General features: G+C 42.2%; 1 protein-coding gene across 1 annotated transcript in view; it reads right to left on the bottom strand.

Annotated features, from left to right (window-relative positions):
- SORCS3 (sortilin related VPS10 domain containing receptor 3) overlaps positions 1 to 21,264 on the bottom strand; it is a 632,023-nt gene that overhangs the window by 424,737 nt on the left and 186,022 nt on the right. The window contains exon 2 of the mRNA XM_053585949.1: positions 12,761 to 12,828. Coding sequence (XP_053441924.1) covers positions 12,761 to 12,828 — 68 coding nt within the window. The remainder of the gene's footprint in view (positions 1 to 12,760; positions 12,829 to 21,264) is intronic.

The raw sequence follows: 21,264 nt of genomic DNA, 5'->3' as shown, positions 1-21,264 counted from the left end.
CTGACAAGATAAAATCTTATAAATCATCTCAATGTTCAGGTCTTAGAGAATTCAGACAGATTCAGGGATACCAAAGCAAACTACCAAAGTTTCTTTTTTTTTAATTTCAAAATACTAAGGGAAGTACAAATGTTTTTGCTACATGGATGCCTTATATAATGCTGATGTCAGGACTTTCAGTGTGTCCATCATCAGAATAGCCTTTGTTATATTCAGTAGGCAAATTTCACTCCTCACCCTGAGTCTCCCCCTCCTTGGTTTCCAATGTTCTTTATGTCCCATTGTGCCCATGTGTGCCATTGTTTAGCTTCTAATTATCTGTGAGTACATGGGGTCTTTCTTTTTCCATTCCTGAGATACTTCACTTAGGATAATGCTCCCCAGTTCCACCCAAGTTGCTGCAAAAGACATCATTTCATTCCTTTTTATGGCTCAGTAGTACTCTATGGTATTTATAGAACACGTTTTCTTTATCCACTCATGAACTGATGGGCACTTAGGTTGATCCCACTGTGAATTGTGCTGCAATAAAACATTTGAGCACAGGTTTCTTTCTGATAAACTGATTTATTTTCCTTTGGATAGATACCCAGTAGTGAGATTCCTGTGTTGAATGGTATGTCTACATTTAATTTAGTTCTTTGAGGAATCTCCATACAGTTTTCCATAAAGGATATACTAATTTGCAGTCCCACCAACGGGGTATAAGCCTTCATGCCTTCGTTTCTCTCTGCATCCACACTAGTACCCAGTATTTTTTGACTTTTTTGTTTCTTTGTTTGTTTGTTCGTCAGAGTCTCAAGCTGTTGCCCTAGGTACAGTGCCGTGGTGTCATAGCTCACAACAACCTCCAACTCTTGGGTTGAAGTGATCCTTTTGCCCCAGTTTTTCTATTTTTAGTAAAGATTGGGCCTTGCTTTTGCCTAGCTCAGGCTAGTCTTGAACTTGTGAGAGGCTAGTCTTGAACTTGTGAGCTCAAGCTATCCACCCACCTCAGCCTCCCATTATAGGCATGAGCCACCACACCTGGCCTATTTAAATAATGGCCATTCTGATAGCAGTAAGGTGGCATCTTAATGGGTACTCGCCTTTGTGGAGTGTGGTGAGTTCTTGCTCTCATTTTATCTATTTTTATTTTTTATTTTTATTTCAGATTAACATGAAGATACAAATGGTTAGGTTATACTGTTTGCATTTGTCAGGCAAAGTTCAAGTTGTAGTTCAGCCCTTCACCAAAGAGGTATGCTGTGTACCCTTACATTGTGCCCATTAGGTCAGAGCAAAGCAATCCCCCTCCCTGTTCCCATCTCTCCTCTCTTGCCTCTTCCCCCACCCCTGCCACTTGAATTTAATTATGTTTTTCTTTCCTGTGGGCACCTAGTTGTTTTTCTGTTGATTTCATATTACTATTGAGTACATTAGATATTTGCTTTTCTATTCTTGTGATACTTTACTAAGAAAAATGTTTTTCAATTTAATCTAAGTTAATACAAAAGATGTAAAGTTACCATCATTTTATGGCTAAACCGTATTCCATGGTATACATATACACTTTATTAATCCATTCAGGTGTTGATGGATAAGATTGAGTTGGGTTGATTCTACATCTTGGTGATTGTGAATTGAGCTGCAATAAACATTCTAGTGCCAATGTCCTTATAGTAAAGTGATTTTTTATTCTTCTGAGTATATACTTAATAATGGGATTGAGGGGTCAAATGTAAGGTCTACTTTCAGCTCTTTGAGGATTCTTCATACTTCCCTGATGGCTAGTGACACTGAGCATTTTTCATGTGTTTTTTGGACATATGTATATCTTCTTTTGAAAAATTTCTCATGTCTTTTGCCCACTTTTTAATGGGATTTTTTGTTTTTATCTTGATGATTTGTGTAAGTTCTTTATAGATTCTTGACACTAGTCTTCATCAGATACAGAACTTGTGAATATTTTCTCCCATTGGTAGGTGGTCTGCTTACTCTGTTGATTACTTCCTTTGCTGGGCAGAGCTTTTCAATTTAATCAAGTCTTCATTTATTTATTTATTGCTGAATTTTCCTTTGGGGTATTAGTCATAAATTCTTTGCCTAGGTCAATGTCTAGAAGAGGTTTCCCTAGTTTTTCTTATAAAATTTTTATAGCTAGTTACAACCTAAGAATAGGGGGAAGGGGGAAAGGGAGGGGAGGGTGGGGGAAGGTGGGTAGAGGGAAGGGGATTGGTGGGATTACACCAGCGGTGCATCTTAACAAGGGTATATGTGAAACTTGGTAAATGTGGAATGTAAGTGTCTTGGCACAGTAACAGAGAATGTCAGGAAGGCTATCTTAACCAGTGTAATGAAAGTGTGTCAAACGGTCTGTGAAGCTAGTGAATGATGCCCCATGATCATATCAATGTACACAGCTATGATTTAATAAAAAGAATGAAACAGGACCTCTATCTCTCACCATATATAAAAGTATCAAAGTTTCAGAGTAAATAAAAATTAGGTCCAATTCCATATTCTTCAGTTTGCACTGTCATAATCCCTCATCCCCAACCATATCTTTACAGACAGCACATATTAAGGAATAACATGGAATAACATTAAGAAGCCACATCACTTCCTCTATTCTCTGCCAACTATTACAAGAGAACTAATGTCCCTAGGACTACTCTGCATTTTCAAAATGTTGATGTCTGACCTTTATCTCAGTTTAGTAGCCAGTAAAGCCTGGTGCCTGATGCCCACTCACCAGGTAACACTCAACACCACCAATCAGCACACCTAATCCCAATGGTGTAGAATTACAAGTGATCCCAGGAATTTAAACCGCAGAGAAGACAGTTGCCATCTAGTGGCAGACAGAGCCTGCCAGAGCCATAACATACAGCTGCTGTGATTCTGGGAGATGCCTAGAATTTTGTCATTCCTACAGTTTTTGTGTTCATCTCTTCCTCCAATTGTTGAGCCTTCCCAGTACTCTTCTAACAAATCCTACATCGTGCTTAAAATAGCAATGTTACTTGAATCTAAAAACCCACTTATGAATAGAAAGGCTTCTAAAGTTCCCTGAAAACCATTTCTAGTCTGGGGGCTCTCTGATCCCCCTGGGAGCCTAGATTTCTGGCTGCTAGCTTTATCTCAGCACCTATGACCACTCTCTGGTAGCACCACTCTCTAACATCAATGTTAATTGCCCAATTAAATGGACCTGATGCTGACAGAATATGAGCTAATTATTAGGTGCCAGAGCATGCCCAATTATTAACCTTAATGGTTGTCATTTATAGAGATAAGTGTGCACCGATGGATTTTCACATGAATGACTGTGCTCATTACTCTGAGCCAGATTTAAGGAAAGCATGTAGATGGAAAGTGGTATGCCGGGGGTGAGGATACCCAAAACAAATTACAGACCTTTTGGAAGCAAAGATGGCCATGACATCTCTAAGATCTGTGGCACATGAGAATCAACAGGGGAGCTCTTTAAATCTATAAGCTCCCAGATCTTGACCCCAGACATTGATTCAGTAGGTTTGAAATTAGGCTCAAGAAACTGACTTTTCTTAAATTTCCCAGGCAATTCTCATAATCTATCTGAATTGAAAATCACTTAGACAAATATCCAAGGAAGCCCATTCCTAGTCCCCAAGGTAATCCCTAGGTGACAGATCTCTTAGGAAATATGAATAGTTACCAATCTACAAAGACCACGGAAGTATGGTTACTAATATGCCAGCGAGGACAAGGGTATGATGTAAATTGGAAGCCCTAGATTTGGATCCCAGAACTGAAATAGCTTCCTACCAACCTTCTAGGGACCCTCAGGCATCCATCTGTGAAATGGAGTGTTCAATTACACCAACCTCACATTCCTCCTCAAAACCTGAGAAGTGGCACACATTCGTGTAGACAATGTCTAAAAATCATATAAAGTGATCCACAGGATTCATAGCAGTGAATGGGGGAATCTCTTAAAAGATAAATCATATCTTTTATAAGACTTGACTTCAGCTTTAACTTGGACATGAAACATTTGAAAGCAAAAGCAAGATATCAAATGCTTTCTCTGTAAGTTCTACCATTCCTATAAAGAAACTTCACAGACAAAGAGGAAAAGCCTTTCCACCAGTTTATTTCTCCCCAAGTAATATTTGGGGCAGTGGTGTTTGGTCTAGGGAAGCTGCCAGAAGCCTCATAATGATATTTATAGTCTATGTCTAATAAAGTAATTGGCCACCAAATGATGAGAAGTAATGATGAAAGTTTGACTACCTAATCTTTATAGTCATTATATACAAGTAGGAATGGGGTACGTAAAATCCACTCTCCTATAAACTTGAAAATAGATAGGAAACATATTAATTCACACAGAGCCTTTCTTTTTTTTTGGCTTCAAACCACATTCCAAGGTCCCACCTATCATAGTTTTACACACATGGACATCTGGCAGGGAAATAAATTAAGGTCTACCTTGGAGAGTAGGGAAATGTATCCATTTATAAATGTTATTTTAGCATAGACTGTCTGAACCTGTTCACTTATTAGCATCATTAGAGGACTAACGAGCCCACTTCCAAGAAAAGGAGAGGGAGCTCAGGCTGTGGAAAAGGATGGGAGGCATTTCATACCCTTTTTCCAAGTGGTGGGGTTATTTATGATTGTGATAAAATGGCACTGCATTTGGAGGAAAGGAAAAACGACATAAGATAACAATCAACAGACACAATCCATACAAAAGTCTTACATTCTCTCAGCCACTGGACAAAAAATCAAGATTTATGCATGTTGTGGTCCTGCCTAGTGGAAGAAAAAAATTAGGCCATAAAAAGAATTCCTCTTCCTCATAATAAATGGGAGAACATTAAATCTGTAATCCAGATCTGCTTCCCTTGTATTCTCGTTTCTCCATTCTCTAGCAAAGTAAGATGTCTGACAGCCCAATATTTAGAACAACCTCATTTCTCATTATAGTTTTTTTTTTTCTTTTCAGAACAAAGACTTTCATAGATTAAGTGATGTTTAATGAATTTAAACTAAGTAGTTTGGACAGGTGTTCTGGCTAATGCCCGCCAACTGGATAATATCCGTCAGTGAACAGTAAGTTAGCAGAGGATGTAATTTTATTGACACATGGATTGCAACTTCCCCACCAGCTGTTTTTAAGGAGAGTGGCTATGCTCTGGATCAGTGTTAGCTCAGAAAAGGTACCTACTGGGTATCATAAATCCTGTGTGTGCTTCTGGTTTGACTTCCCAAGCTGGAGAGACTATGGACTCCTAGAAGAAAGGGATCTGTGAAATCATTTCATATAATATCTTTATTTATAAGAAACCAGAGGGATGTATGTGTAAGCTAATTAATTAATAACAGAAATGGACCCAGGACCCAAGTGTCCTCTAAGTTCAGGAGTTCCCCAATCCTACCTGAGGTCAGAATCAACCAGGGAGCTGTCAACATTATAAATTTCTGAGTAGTACCTAGCCTTAGCAGAGTCTTTTGGAAAGTGCTCAGAAATCTAGAATTTTTACATATTCCACAAGTAATTCTGAGGATACACCAAGTCTGATAAACATGCATGGCCCCACCCTGCCTTCCATTCCAATTGGCAGGCAACAAAGCTCTTGTTCAAGGGGCTTAGATTTCCCCAAAATCTTTATGACAAGAAAAACAGTAAAGAATGAGTTAACACAACACTACACTGAGGAAATTGAAAATTAGATTGCACTTTGCATCCTGTACCCAGATGTCATCACCATCACCTAGTATATAAAAACCAGGAAATACATTAACCTTCACCTTTCGTCAAACACAGATGAGAACATAAAGGAGAAGATGTAGGGTTATTCTCAAGCAGAAATGAATCGTTTCCAGGTATTATGTGCCTAGAAGTCTAAATGTGTTCTGCACCCCACCTTCCTAAAGACAGCATCACCTTTGTCTTCTGGAGCCTGGTTAGAGATGCTGGGCTAAGAATATAGGGGTCTATGAAGATATAATCATTGTTTTATTAAGTACTGACTAGAGTGTCAACATTTTGCATTCCATGCATCATCTCACTAAATCCTCATAAACCTCTATAAGATGGGCCTTTCATCACTTTATGATATGGATTAGTAAACTGAGGCCCATAGAGATTCAAGCACTGCTCCAGGAGGTGCAGTCAGCCAGCTGTCGAGCTGCATTCACACGCAGGCAACTGACTCCAGGACTCGCCTTATGCATTACACACATGCAGTCTCATCTGTCACCAGGTGTCTCTGAGAACTATGGCAACCATTAGTATGTGAAATAGTCTTTCCCCTTAAGAGGCTCATATCCTCATGGAGAAATAGAAAGTGATGTATTAAAAACCAAAACAAAATAAAGGTGCCATATTGATCTCTTCTCTGATTCATTCCAAAAATTGTTTTGCATTTTTTATGGAATGAGGCAGGGTGATAATAATAAAAATATAAGTATTTCTAGAGCAGGGCCTCTCCTTGTAGAATGCATTGCACTTCACGTATATTCCTGCATACGCCTGCTGTCATGTTTCCAGTGTGCATTAATCTGATCTTCCAAATGAACTAAACATTCCTTGAGAACAGTAATCATCACATACTCTGCATCTTCCCACAATGAGCACAGGGATGCTTACATATGGCTCCTCAATTAATATCTATTCCACTGAATGCTCATGAGCCATTCAGGAGTTTCCACCAGATTTATTACCCCTGAAGGCAAATAGAAGAAGGTCCTGGTTCTAGAGGGGGGATTTCACAGCCTATATCAGTCCAGCCTTCGGGACCTCACACATGAAGAGACTAGCGGATGGGATGGAAAGCTTTTAATTAACAGCCTAGCCAAAAAATGTCATTCCAATCTGCAGTTCTGTTTCCACTAACTCACTCAGATTCAGCAGGAATTCCACTAAGGAATTGGGGTGAGCAGCTGTAGAGGGAGGGAAGCACATAAATAAATCATGAGTGTCATTAAATTTTGTAAACTAATAACTTCTGGGAAGTCTTAGCAATTATTATCAGGGTTTTCTTGGCAAACAAAAAATTAATAAATGCAAAAGGTCTCCATTTTTTATTTAAAAAAAAAAAAAAAGCAGCATCCCTAAGAAAGGTCCTGTCACTGACAGGACAATTAGAGAAGAAATAAATGGTCCAGATAACAGCTTGTGAAGCAGATAAAAAAAGTAACGGAATTCCTGAGTGACAGGACACTGAGACAACTCAATATAAGGACAGGGCTGGGGTAAGAAAGAGCTTGTGCTGACATTGGGTTGGGGCTGCTGGAAACTTTTATTTTGTCTCTAAACCCTTACTCTAAATATTTACTAAGGTAGCTGAAGTGCTAGGCACTGCAGATCACAGACAATTGAGGCACATGGACCTTGCCCTTGAAAGGCCGTGGGCTAAGAAGAAATCATGAATGCAGTGTGAGCAACAGAGAGGCCTCAAACCCAGGGTGGAGGGGCAGCAGGATGTAGTTGAGGATTAGCACTGCAGAAAAACCTTTATCAGGAACCCTCTGCTCTGAAACCACTGTGATCTATAGTCCTGAGGCCGGGAATGCCGAACTAATGGCCCTGCAGTCTGGTTGGTTGTCTAAAAGCACAGTGTCTCTCCTGTGCTGTGAGGCTCAGGGTAGATAAAAGAAAGCCATAGAGGATAGAGGGGTGAAGAACCAAGGTCCAACTAATGAAGGGGACAAATCCTTCTAAAAGGATTCCTTTTTCCTCTTGTGTCTAGACAACCACAAGTTCATTTAGCTCTGTGAGGACCTCAATTCAGTCACCAGAGGAAAGCTACCATGGAGATCTCACATTTGCAGAGATCTCACATCTATGGAGACCTCACACCTGTGGAGATCTCATACCTGCAGAGACCTCACACCTATGGATACCTCCCACCAGAGGAAAGCTGCCATGGAAACCTCACACCTGCAGAGCTCTCACACCTTCAGAGACCTTGAACCTATAGAAACCTCATACCTATGGAGACCTCACACCTACCAAGATCTCACACCCATGGAGAACTTCATTCCTATAGAGACCTCACACCTGCAGAGATCTCACAGCTTTGGAGACCTACATCTATAGAGACCTCATGTCTATGGAGATTTCACACCTGCAGAGACCTCACATCTATGGAGACTTCACACCTACGAAGATCTCACACCTGTGGAGACCTCACACCTGCAGTTCTTCTGCTGCTATGTTTTGATCTGAAGCTGACCAGTCAGGGACCTTCCTTTGCTGGAAAGTAATGTTTGGGATGGACTTATGGAAACTGGACCTTGTCCGCTAGCTCATATCCCTCCATAAAGGAGTACTTTAAATCTTTTTGAGACAGAAAGTAAATAGTAATGATTGTGTATTAGTCTAAGAGCTTATGTTGAAGACATATAGAACTGAGCCTACAAAGTGTTTCGCCAATCAGAAACATAAATTCTGGCCATGACTTATGTTCAAAACTAAAACCTTAACAACTTCAAGCAGTGGCTCAATTGACCTTTTCCAGGGTCTCCACTTCCAGAGAAAAGTAACATTCTTCCTTGCTAATCTAGGACCATGATTGCCACCAAATGAATCGGAGATACACACACTTATACATGCAGAGTGGCATAAAGATGGCACCAAGGCATGCACCACATGCAGACCTCATGGAAATGACCAAGAGTGAATCTCCTTCTGAGTCCACAGTGCCTGCAAGTGCCTGGAAATGGCCTATTTTTTGGCGAGAATGGAGGAGAAATAAAGGTTCTGTCTAGCTGTGGTTTCCATTTTGAAGGGTGGACTTATGATACTGGAGATTGAGTATCAGATCCAGGGAGCAAGGTAATGTTCCTAAACTCAGTCTATCACCTAGGTTACTCAGGGAAGGCCCTGGGTCTTTAAGAAAAGTCAATCCCTCCCACTTTCTTTCTCTAAACTTGAAATCCTATTATGTGAAATGTTCTTCGGCCAAGGGATCCAAGATATGGTTATGGTAAATGACAAATTTATACTGCCATCTTGGTGCTTGGCTATCACCTGTATAATAGCACCACAAAGCTCCAAAAAGAATGTCACAAGAGTGCCAGATACCACTGCATGACTTAACACTTTTAAACAGTCTTCTGTCTATTTAGAAGTCGATGGCCTCTGAATTATTAATGCAATGAGGCAAATAATTATATTGCACTATAACCTAGCAGGAGGTGTCATCTTGTCATGACAGCTGCTGCCCCAGGCTTCTCCATTGTACAAAACATTGAAGAAGAATCACCAAATTCAATTTCACCTTGGTTAAGCATGTTGGGCCAAATCATGAATTTGAAAGCATGCATGTTTTATTCAGTTTCTTTTCTCTGCACACTATATTAAGAAGGGAAATCATACTGCTCCAGGCTCTAACTGTAAAAGACATCATCATTAACAGAACAGGGAAAGAAGGCAGGAGATTCAGATCTTCAGGGAATGAGTCGGGGAGATGGTAAGAAGTTAGAAGGCTCCCTGCCAGGCCCCTGCAAGCTGGGAAAGCCCCACAGAGCTTAGGAGCAGTCCCTTCCATCAGTCATACTTTATCCAGGGCTTTATAAGCCAGGATTTATCAGCTCCATAAATCTCCTGAAATCTAACACAAAAATACATTCATAAATGAAATTGATCCAGAGGGAAAGCCCATAATATCCTCCAGCTTTCCTAATCCCCAAAAGGTCCACCATATAGGACCTGTTATCTGTAAACTACACTCTGAGTAACCCCCTTTGTTGGGGCCCCTTCTGTGACCCATACGTGTCCCCACAGTTTCCCCACCCTGACCCAGTCCTCAGCTGCCCCCTCTGCCTCCAGTTTGGCTCCCTTCTCTCCTGAAGACCAGGCTTTTCTGAACTTTGCCCTGCAGTAAGGACATTTTTCCACTTGTCGTAAGCCAACCTGCATTCCTCCCATCATTCCAGCACCCATCTCAGAGAAGATTTTTTATTAAATAATGTCTTCAACTAGGTAAAAGTTGATATTCCAATTCCCCCCAACAGGCATAAGGGACAACATTCTAAATAGCTCTCTGCTTCCCTTCCTAAACTCCAGACTTCATCCTCAGAGAGCTCTGCTGATTCCTAGAGAATACAGAACACACACACTGGGTGCCCTACAGCTTCACTCACACAGACCTTTGCAGCGATGGCTCCTTAAACACAAAGTCAATAATGGAAGAAAAACTACACAAGCACACAGGGTTGTAATAATCATTAATAATTACAATTAAGTAAGCAGTTCCTACATGTGAGCCACTGCCTAAGTGTTTTTACATTTATTTTATTTAATCCTTACAACCTATTCATTAATTTATTCATTAAGCAAACATTTATTAAGCACCTCTTGTGTGCTAAATACTCTTCTAGGTGCTGAGAATACAGCACTGAATTAAAATGAATTAAAAAAAAATCCCTCTTGATACAATCTTAGATGTTAGTGGGTGTTGGTAGACAATAAATAAATCAATAAGTAAATATTTAGCATGCCAGGCAGTGGGAAGCACTGAGAAGGGAAACGCAGCCAAGGGATGAAATATCGAATCTTGAGAAAGGCCTCACAGATTAGCTGTGACCTGTGAGCAAAGAGGGGAAGGAAATGAGGTATCCACTGTGGGCGCACACCTGGGGCTGTAGGAAGAGGGACCAGCTGAGGGGAAATTCTCCAGGGAAAAGTGTGGTTGGTATGTTTGAGGAACAAGAAGAAAATGTGGCTACAGCAAAGGTACATTCTGTGCTACTCCCTGGGAAAATGAGAGGGACTTGGATTAAATGGTGGAACCCCGAAAAAGACATGTCTACAGCCTAACCCCAAAATCTATAATGGAAGCTAATTTGGACCAAAGGGTCTTTGCAGATGCTATTATGTTAAGGGACTCAAGATGAGGGTCATCCTGGTTTATTCGGATGGACCCTAGAGCCTCCAGAGGGCGTGTGACCTGGAGATACCTTGATTTCAAACTACTGGACTTCAGAATTGAAAGACAATAATACACTTCTGCTGTTTTAAAACATCAGCTCTAGGAAATTAAAACAGAGAGGTGAAGTAAAAGTTCCCCAAGTTACAGAGCTCATTAGTGGGCAAACTTGGACTTGAATCCTGGCAACTGTATATCAGGGTACCGTTAGAGACACCAAGCTGTGTACTACATGGCAGTGAATGTACTGGCCACTGCTGTCGTGGGGCACGCACTTTATTTAACTCAATGGCCTAGGTTTCTGGGCTTGCCAGGCCTGCTCCTAGAAATAGCCAAGCCTTTTCTGAGACATGAGATGCCAGGCATAGTTGTTTTCCAATATAAGAACAAGATTTTCTCCCTTGTTTCATGATTTGACCAAGCAGACAGCAAAGGAGTGAGGCTTAAGGTATCACACACAGCATCAACTATGCTTGGGCTTGAAGGAAGGTTTCTGAAGCTCTAATTCCCCAGGAAGTACAGCCTGAGTGGAAATAGTCACACTTTGATCTGTCAGAGGCACCCTGGTTACTTACACCTCTGCCAATTTTCACAGAGCAGCAAAATTAGGTTTTAGACATCTTGTGCAAGGGGAGGCAGTTCTTGGTTGATAGGAGCAATTAACCCCTAAATATTTAATAGATGCTATGACTGCTCTCTTCCCTAGAGACAAGATCTAGCTAGTTCATTGCAGGCAGAGAGGTCAGGTGAAGAAGTATTACACACCCTGGAACCCCTCTGCCCCCAAACCCCTGGAAACCTTCAGGACAGGGCTCTTGGACGATGACACGGCCAGATGAAAGGCTGTGATAGCCTCCTCCAGTGTTCACATGTGACAAGGTAAATGGGATAAAACACACAATTCCTAATGTCTCATGGACATAAGCAGTGGTGAATGAACTCACTATTGCCCTGTGTGACTGCACATCTGAGCGGATATACATGGGTGTGTGTGCGTGTGAGGAGCCACCTATAAAGGTGTGCACACGGGTGTTCCCTGTGCAGAGAAACTCTCAGCTTCAAGGCTTTGTTAAAGTCCTTCCTGACTCAACTTGCCCACTTCCCTCCTCTCCCTTGTCCCATGTGCCCCAGCACTGCCATCAGAAATGACTCATCCACTAGGCACAGGAGGTGCAGAGCCTAGGACTCACACCTGAAGTATTTTAATTTAAGATCAAAAGAAAGAATAAACTTTTTGACTTAAAAAAGGTGTTTTAATATATGATATTAATGTATTTGTCTTTCTACCAATGCAGTGATAACATAAAGCTTTTTAAATATTATTTGTGGGAAAGGAGCCCCACAAAGGCAGGAGTGTCTGGGGCTCACAAAAGTCCTCATGTGGACTTGAATCTGTATTTGTACCCATGTGCATCTGTTGCCATAGGCAATGGATTCTCAAAACCACAGCATCATACAGACGCAAGGGTCTTCTAGATGCAAAGACCTGGACACAGTGGTTGGGCCAAGACTCACACCCAAGGCAAGCATCTCTCCCTCATCAAGTATCTCCAGTGGTTTAAGACATGCTCATCTAATCTCTCTAGCCAGACCTCACCTTCTTCAAGTAGAATGAGACATTGCAGGAACTCGGAAGCAACAAGAGCATCAAGGTGGGTGTGTGACAAAGGAGACAAGCAGAGCATAGGTGAATGCACAGTTGGGGGCCGTCAGTTCCACCGGGGGTCTTTGAGCAGGCATCCAGGAGGCAGGTGATCATCTGCTCCTTCCAAATCATGCTTCCCAACTGTTTAGCCTGCACTTCTCACAGGAGCCCAGTCAGAGCAGCTCTTAAGAATCCTTAATCCACTTACCTCCAGAGTGAACTCTCAGTGACGCTCCCCAGGTTGAAGTCATACAGCTTGGTCAGGATAAGTATGACCTGCAAGGGATTGGGGATGAGGACAAGAGAGGGAAACAAAGGGGAAAGAAAAAGGAAGCTTACTTTAGTTTGTGTAACAATATACAATGCATCTCATATCACCCAGAGGAGGGCTTAGTATTTATCTGTTGAGTTAAGGGGTATTATAGGATCAAGCAAGGGGGGAAAAGTTTAATGCATCCCTGAAACTGGTAACATTTATTTTAATCCCGACAGTGCTTTGCATTTGAAATAAAACATGCCAACAGGAATTAATTGGGTATCAACAGTTGTTTCCCCACAGCTGTCCTCCTTCAAGGTCAGGCATGGGCCAGCTGGCTTTGTTCACCACCAAGGCCACCCAGAGGTCAGATTATGGGTTTGCTTTTGATTTTGATACAGAGATAACTCTGATTTACAGAATTGAATCAAAAAGGGTAATAAGAACCTGGACCTGATTCTTTCTGTTTACAAAAGAAGTTCAAAAAGATTTTTACTTCCATAAACAGGGCCTTTAACAGGCCATAAATACCTGAAACACAGGCAGGTCCATCCCCTAACATCCCCTGACCTTCCACCTGCCATGGACCATGCTGAATCTGCCTCCACTGTGGAGTAAGTGGATTGCTGCACTCCACCGGACTCCAGGACCAGTCTTTTGACTCCAGTGAAAGTTAAGTAAACAAGAAGGAAGTTGTACTTGTGATAGAGGTGGAGCGGCCTGTAATATAGTTAGTAGTTTTCTGATTGGTCTTGGGATGGCTTTTATGCATCTCCAGCTGGAGACCTGGGTGTCAGATATTGCCCTGCCTTCCCTCCTTCATCTGGACAGTGGCTTAGGCACAACTCCACATCTACAAGGATGTTAAGCGCATGCACCTGAATCAATTTTAATCAAAATGCAGGTGCATAATATATATTGCCTGCCTGCACATGTGATAATCCAGTTACACATAATTGTGTTTATCTAAATTTAATGCACAAGTCATTTCACTTTTCAGAGCTCCTTCTCATTCCACAATTTAACTTCCTCCAGTTCATTTTCACAGCAATCATTAAACGCTCCAAGATAATGAATTTCTGCTACTGAGATGGGACTTTCCCAATCTAGGTACCCATTTAAGATTAAAGAAAAATAATCAGCCATTACACTGAACATTTTTATGGCACTTAACTAACAACAAAATGCCCATTGTAAAATTCATTTTCATTAAGCTCTCCATGGAGTCAGTCAGCCCCATTTCCATTTCTTCTAATGTAAACTAAGAAAAACATTAAAGACAAGAGATATGACCTCATTGTTGGTCAAAAGAGTCCATGGCCCTTACTCTATGAGGCCCTTAACACAGGGCTCATAAGTTTTCTCTCAAAATGTGTCCTGGGAGGAGGAAAGGCAGTTTGTCAAGAAACCTCATCAACAGCACGGATGTTTAAGAACAGAAGGATCTACCAAACTACCTGTCCTGTTATCATAATACAACACCAGAGAAGGTGTATCACTAGCACTAATCAGTGGCATGCCTATTTGTAGAACAGGAGAAAACATCAATGGCTATTGATCAAATAGCTATTTGTAGAACAGTAGAGTCTACCAAGCTACCTATCTTATAACCACAGCACAACAGTAAGGATTGAGTAAACTATGCAAAGAACTGGCCCCCATGGTCACTCAGTGGTCCTTGTCTCTTCCATTCATAGCTAGTTTCCTCATGTATTGATTCCAAGGACTTATCCATACCACTCCCAACCAAATGTCCAGCAATGTGCCAGGTCATTTGTGTTTGTTGAATATATAGAGTACCCCCAATGAGATACCCACAGACACACACTCACACATTCAGCAGCCTTCTCCCTCCCTTCATCTGACCTTCATTTATTGGCAAAGTCATTTTCAAGGTCACCATGTAAAAGCATGGAACTCTATGTGCAGGCCATCCCAAATTCTGGGAAAAAAAGCTCAAACCTAAGATTTACTTAAAAATGAATTAGAATGAGCATGTAGGGCTTGGCAGAAACTAGTCATACAACTTTATTTTTTCCCTATCTCCAAAAAGTGCAACATTCATATAAAGAGAAGAAAGAAATGTTGCTGGTAAGAGTTCCACTTCATTAGCAGATCTAACCACTGGGTCTGGAAAATCCTTTCCCTTACCAAACCTGGGAACCTGTTCCTTCTTTCTCTCCTTGTCTCCATCTTTCCCTTCCTTCCTTCATTCTGTCCTCTACTGAATGACTATGATTGTCTGGCCACTGGGCTACACATTGGGGATACAGGAATAAAATATCCAAATTCTTATAGGCGCTCACAGTTTATTAGGGAAGAAAACCCACACACACACACGTGATCAGGCAATTCCCTACAGAAGCTGGAGATTTTTAGTCCTCAAATCCAGAGAGAGGATAAAGTAGGTCAGGGAAGGCTTCCTGAAGGTAAAACCCAAACTAAAACTTAAGAAGAGTAGAAACTAGTTAAGGGGGGTAAGGCGTCCCTCTAGATAGAAGAGGCACCATCAACAAAGACTCAGACATTCTGGAGATAAACCATACAGAAGAATATTATTAAACTCATATTATTTTTTCCTTACCGTAAGTAACTGTCATGAGAATGTGCCTTTTGTATCATCCACCACAGGGATTATAAATGACTAAGGACCTTAGATCTTGTGCTCTGAAATCCATCACTACCTTCTCACCAAGTCCACACCTCCTAAGAGGTGTTCCCAACCAGTAACTAAGTGCAACAGGGATCCTAAGGTAGACCCATTTCTGGGAGACAGGACTCCTCTGATGGATAACATTGACTTTGAGATTCTGTAACAAAGGCCATTGTTGCTGAACTTGCCACAGAAATTCACTGCAGTCTGAGATGCTCCCAGCCAACCTATCTTCCTTCCCTGTCTCCTTCACTGGGGGTGAGGGTTGGGGGGCAACTTGCATCTCAGCCCAGCTGTTGTCCCAATCTCAGTTCCTTTCCGATTTTCTCTCATGGGAACTTTTCCACTTTTCTGAGACATCTAACCTCATATTCATGTCCGCTTCTTAGAGAATACAGGCTAGCATATCCTTTAATACCTCCATGAATGTTATTTCTCCCTTCACAGTAGATGGTTTCAATTTTATCTCCTAATTCATGAGTTCCTTGGCTCCCTCTGCCAAAGGATAAAATCCAGACTCCTCAGACTAGCATTGAAGGTACTCCATAGTCTGTTCCATGCATACTCTGCTGACCTTTTTTCCAGTTTTTAAAAACCATCCTCTGCTTTAAGCAATCTGAGTTTCTCAAGGCACTACAGGCGAGCCAGACTCCTCCTCGTGCCTCTGCTTTCTTCTGTCCTGTATTGCTGCAGACTGCCTGGGTCCAGCTCTTACTATCATCTGCACTTTCCCACCTGTTATTCCAGAAACAGTTAAAGCCCACCTCCTTCAGGTGACCACCCAGGACAGTCTTTCTCACAGCCACCAATATTTTCTCTCCTCTGAGTCATATTTTGCTTAAAACCGAGTCACAAAAATTACCACTTCAGTTAAATACTGTCTTGGTGGTTTCTGGATGTTATAGGTGTTGCCTTCTCAAGTAGATTGAGGCGGGACTCATGTTCATACCTGTCTCCTTCCCAGACAGGCTCACATGGTGAAGCGGTAAACCGGACTTGAGCAGAAGGTGGTGTTAAGATAGTCCACTGCCCTCTTTTTTCATGGAAGAGGAAATGGAGGCCCAGAAAGGGGGCATAACTCAAGGTCAATTCCCAGAAATGTGTGACCTTGACCAAGTGCCCCAAGGTAGGGCTCATCTGCTCCATGACTGGAGCTACAGCCTAACAGTCACTGGGCAGATTCTCTGGCGCCATCCTCAGCAAGATTGACTTGGTAGATCCTGAGTAAAATTTATAAATCTTGAGGTGACCAGAGGACCACACTTTAAGAAAGACATTGTCATACCACGATTCCTCTTCCACCCCTGTGGTGCGACGGCATCACCCATTCCACAAGGCAAGACCTTTACCTAACAGAGTGCCCTTCCTTCACATTGACTGTGACCTTACAAACAAATCAGGCAGCAACACACATGTGAAGAGGACCCCTCACAAAGGCCACACCTGTGTTCCCCAGAGGAAAGGTCAAAACACTGAGAAATAGGTGCTTAAACTTCCTTCCCCTGGAGCCCAGCACAGAAGAAAATTAATAGAAATATAAAGAGATGATAATGTAACCTTTAGGTTGAAGACATTTCCAGGCCAAGCAAACAAAACCAGGAACACGAGAAAGCCTGCCCCGCCTGGCGTATCCCTCCACTCAAAGCTTTTCAAAGGCCACCAGGGAGGAGCAAATGACCAATGAAAAAAGCTGAAAGCAGAAACAGTGCATCCACCTAGACAACCTAACCCACCCCAGACTGCTGGGCGGGCACTCAGATCAGAGGGAGGAGACGAGAGTGTGGCGAGCAGGATGGGGCAGGGCCGCGCTCAGCACCACAGAGCGTGACTTGACACCATCCAGCTGATGCCCCACCGTGAGAATGAGCAGTCAAATTCAAAGAAGAAAAAACAGGGGCTCCCAGGGCTGTCCAACCTTTTGGCTTCTCTGCATCATCCTGGAAGAAGATGAGTTGTCTTGGGCCATACATTAAACACATAAACATATCAATCACCTCATCAAAGCTGGTGAGCAAAAAAAAAAAGAATAAAAGAAAAAAAATCCATGCATAATTTTGTGATATCCACCTCCAAAAATAAGCAAAAGTACCCTCACATAATCCGCATGCAGCACAGATTGGACACCCCATTACTTTTAATTGAACCCCTACTATGTGCTGAATACTACACTCAGTGATTCTCAGTCCTCACAGCAAACCTTTGGGACAGAGAAGGTATTGGGTATTGTCCCCATTTTACAGATAAGGGAACAGAGGCCCACGGATTAAGCAAGATGTCCCCATGGCACACAACCAGCAAGAGGAAGAGGCAGCATTCCAGGCAGGTCTGTCTGCCCCTGCCAGGTGCATTCTGCTCTAATTATGGAGCTCCTGCACTGGCATGCAAGGCCATGGGCATGGCTTTGCCCTCATGGAGCTTATCATTCACTGAAGTGCAAATATTCACTGAGCACTTCTTGCATGAATTAGAAAGATACCTGCTCAACTCAAGGTCCAGAAACTTTTGTTTTCTTTGTTCTTAGAAGAAACTAGAACAGAGATCTGTAATGAGGAAGGAATTAGACAAATTGTTGGGAACGCCCAGCTTACCAAATAAGTTTTGTCAAATAAGTAAGTACCTTTTTGGCCTAACTGGCTATAATCCTGGAGGGATTTTAGACAGAGGGAAAATGTAAATAAATTGGAATAATTTGTGAGTAACTATACGTTATATACACACATGCACACACATGGAATAATAGAGAATTCTGTCTGTACATATGTATAAATATAGGTGAAAAGTGTATTTATGTAATCATGCACATAAGCAGATATAACTTTATTTTAAATAGACATCTGACATCTCTGAATAGCACTGCTCATAGATCTCTCAAAGCTATTATCACACTGGGTTAATCTGACATCTCCAGGTATGTTAGACTGTGACTTCTGTGAGGTCAGACATCAGGTGTCACTCAGCTCTGCATCCGCAGTGCCTAGCACAATGCCCGACACATAGGAGGTCCCGTGGATGGATTGTGAGTGTTTGACAATAAAAGAAGGATGAGATGACAACTGTGTAAGAGAGTTACAGATCATATGCTGTAAGAGTTGGAAGGAGGAAACAATTAAATCCAGAAAGCATGATCAGCAAAGTCTTCATGAAGGAGGGGTTACGTGAGCTGGGCCTGAGAGTGTGGTAAGCATGTGGACACACTGATAGGGAGCTTGCCTGCTTGACGGCTTTCTTTCTCTCTCTTGAAATTGAACAGGTGTAGATAGAAAAGAGCAGGGGAGGGGCACCATCCCAGTTAAAAGCAGCAAGGAGACAGAGCAGCGGGCCATGTGGTACGACACCAGGTAGGCAGGAACCACTCTGAGACACTGCACGGCTGTGTCACAGTGGGAAAGAAGGCACAGAGGACAACCTATGGGCGCAGGAATGAGACAGAGGAATCGCACTTGGTATGGTCAAGTATGGGTTGATCAAAACTTTGACAAGAGCAAAGAGAGTGGTGAGGATACGAGACTATTTTATGATGAGGGACTATCTCCAGATGTAAAATAAGGGACTTACACAGTAAGGCGACAACAGGGACACGGCTATACTTTTATGAAATCAGCCGGCACTCTGTTCAGCATCTACCTCCGGTTTTCTGTCCCCAAGCATGTAGCACTTTCTGCCACCCCCAGATGCTCAATCAACTTCAGATACACACAAGCCAGCAGCCAATGCCTTTGTTTCTTACATCTCCTTTCCTCTTTCACTCATCTATCCCTGCTCTGTGCCAGGCACAGTGTAAGAATCTTGGTGGTAAAGTGGTCAAAAACAAAAACAAAGAAAATAGTTCCTGTTGTCTCAAAATGAATAGTCCTCTTAACCTGATACCTTCCAGGATTATCTGTATCCAAACTAGGAAGTCAAAGACCCTGGCGGGGTTGGGGTAAGGGTCTTGCTACATTCTTCATATCCCACTTCCTATGTGAGGGGAAGGACCCACACTCTGAAATTTCAGTTCCTATTCTGCCAGAGAATCCCTGGAACTGAATTCACTCAGACCATGGGATCCAGCCTTCTGCCATCCAGCAAGACCACATGGCGTGAACACAGTCCTTAGAACCAGAACGGTGATCTCAGGACCCAGCCTGGCGGCATGTTCCTGCGTTACCCAGAGCAACTAGTGCCTGTTCTCAGAATCGGTTCCATTTCCCTGAAATGGGGTAATAATGCACTTCCCCCATGAAGCGCACATCAAATAAGGGCCCCCAAACTGCTTTATAAGCTGTTCCATGAAAACTTCAGTTACTAGTATGGCGAATATTCCTCAGGAGACAAGAGCTTCGGGTTACCATTGTTTAGTGGACGGGGTTCAGATTCTGGAGTTGCTAAGCTCCTTCTAAAAAAATGCCCATCCATTCTAAACCTAACTGTAATACAGGAGGCTGCAAATCCAAGTCAGCGTGTTCACCGGGCTCCTCCACTCAGCTGTGGAAGGCAGGCGGACGCCCTGAGGGGACTCCTGTCCTCTGAAAGGATAATGCGTAATCTGCAAATTCATAAATCACTGGGACGCTCTGGCCCATGAGCACATTCACTGAAGTGAGGACCTTTAATGCCTGTAAAATTTTACTCTGAAGGAAAATTACTTTAGTTCATTAAACCTTCCTGAAATCATGGTGCCTTTAAATCCATGAGGCTCTCTGCACATACCCTCCAGAGCCCCCTCACTGCTTACAACCTCTGTCCTCCTTTGACTTGATAGTTCTTTGCTTCCAGCCAATCGGTTATAAGAACACACTGGCCTTCTTTACCAGGGTTATCAACAATGGCAACATCAACTACAAGATGCTAAAACATGCACCTCAGGTGACCACAGGGTATATTTTAAGTCTCTGCATAGTCTTGTGAGTCCTGGCATCTTCCTCCCACCTAAAGCAGCCTCCCCTCCAAGGAGCAGAAACTGAATATCCATAGTCCAGAACCCAATGACCCACAGCACTAGAATGTCTGAGCCCCTGCTGGTGTCTAGAATAATATAAATGGTGCTCCCTGCCCAACTTGAATCTACAATCTAGTTGGGAGGTGCAGGAATTAATACAAGAGATACCAACCTTGTCAGTATGGAATGTATGGAATTTTGAAAACTGTGAACCCCTTTCCCTGGTTAGTTTAAGAGAGTATCATCAACTCTGTAATTCAAGATCTCAGTTTGATTCCTTCCTCATCTCACACACGACAGACAGACACCAACTTCAAGTGTATTGCAGTCTATTTCAGGTCCTTATATTTTTTTTCATTCATTCACCAAACTAATATATGTGGAATCTTTCCTTTCTGCCAAGTACTATGGATTCAGCAGTGAAGAAAAATAATGAGCTTCTTTGCCCTCATTAAGTTTATATTCTAGCAGAGGAGAAAAACAAACAAATGGGTATTAAATAAATGGTATAATAATCAGACAGCAATGAGAGCTATGATAAAAAAAAATAAGCAGAAAATAAGAGAAAAAATAAGAAATAAGAGAAATAATTAAGAGAAAATGCTAACACACAGGGATGGTTCTGGAGAGGATGAAAACAAGGAGCCCAGGAAAGGGCTGCCTATGAGAAATGGATGCTTATGTAAAATCCTAAATGAGGTGAGGGGTGACATCACCTGGCTTCCTGAGTAAGAAACATCAGAGGCAGAGGAAACAAAAAATGCACAGATGTGAGGCAGGAGTGCTCCTGGCATGTTCAAGGGACAGTAAGAAGTTAATGAAGCTGAAGAGAAGGTCAGGGAGCGACTGGAAGGCTGAGATCTTACCTGGTCTTGTGAATAACTA

The sequence above is a fragment of the Nycticebus coucang genome, chromosome 3, assembly GCF_027406575.1.
Source record: "Nycticebus coucang isolate mNycCou1 chromosome 3, mNycCou1.pri, whole genome shotgun sequence".
NCBI lineage: Eukaryota > Metazoa > Chordata > Mammalia > Primates > Lorisidae > Nycticebus > Nycticebus coucang.
Note: the sequence above shows the minus strand (reverse complement) of the source record. Positions and strands in the feature narration are given on the sequence as shown.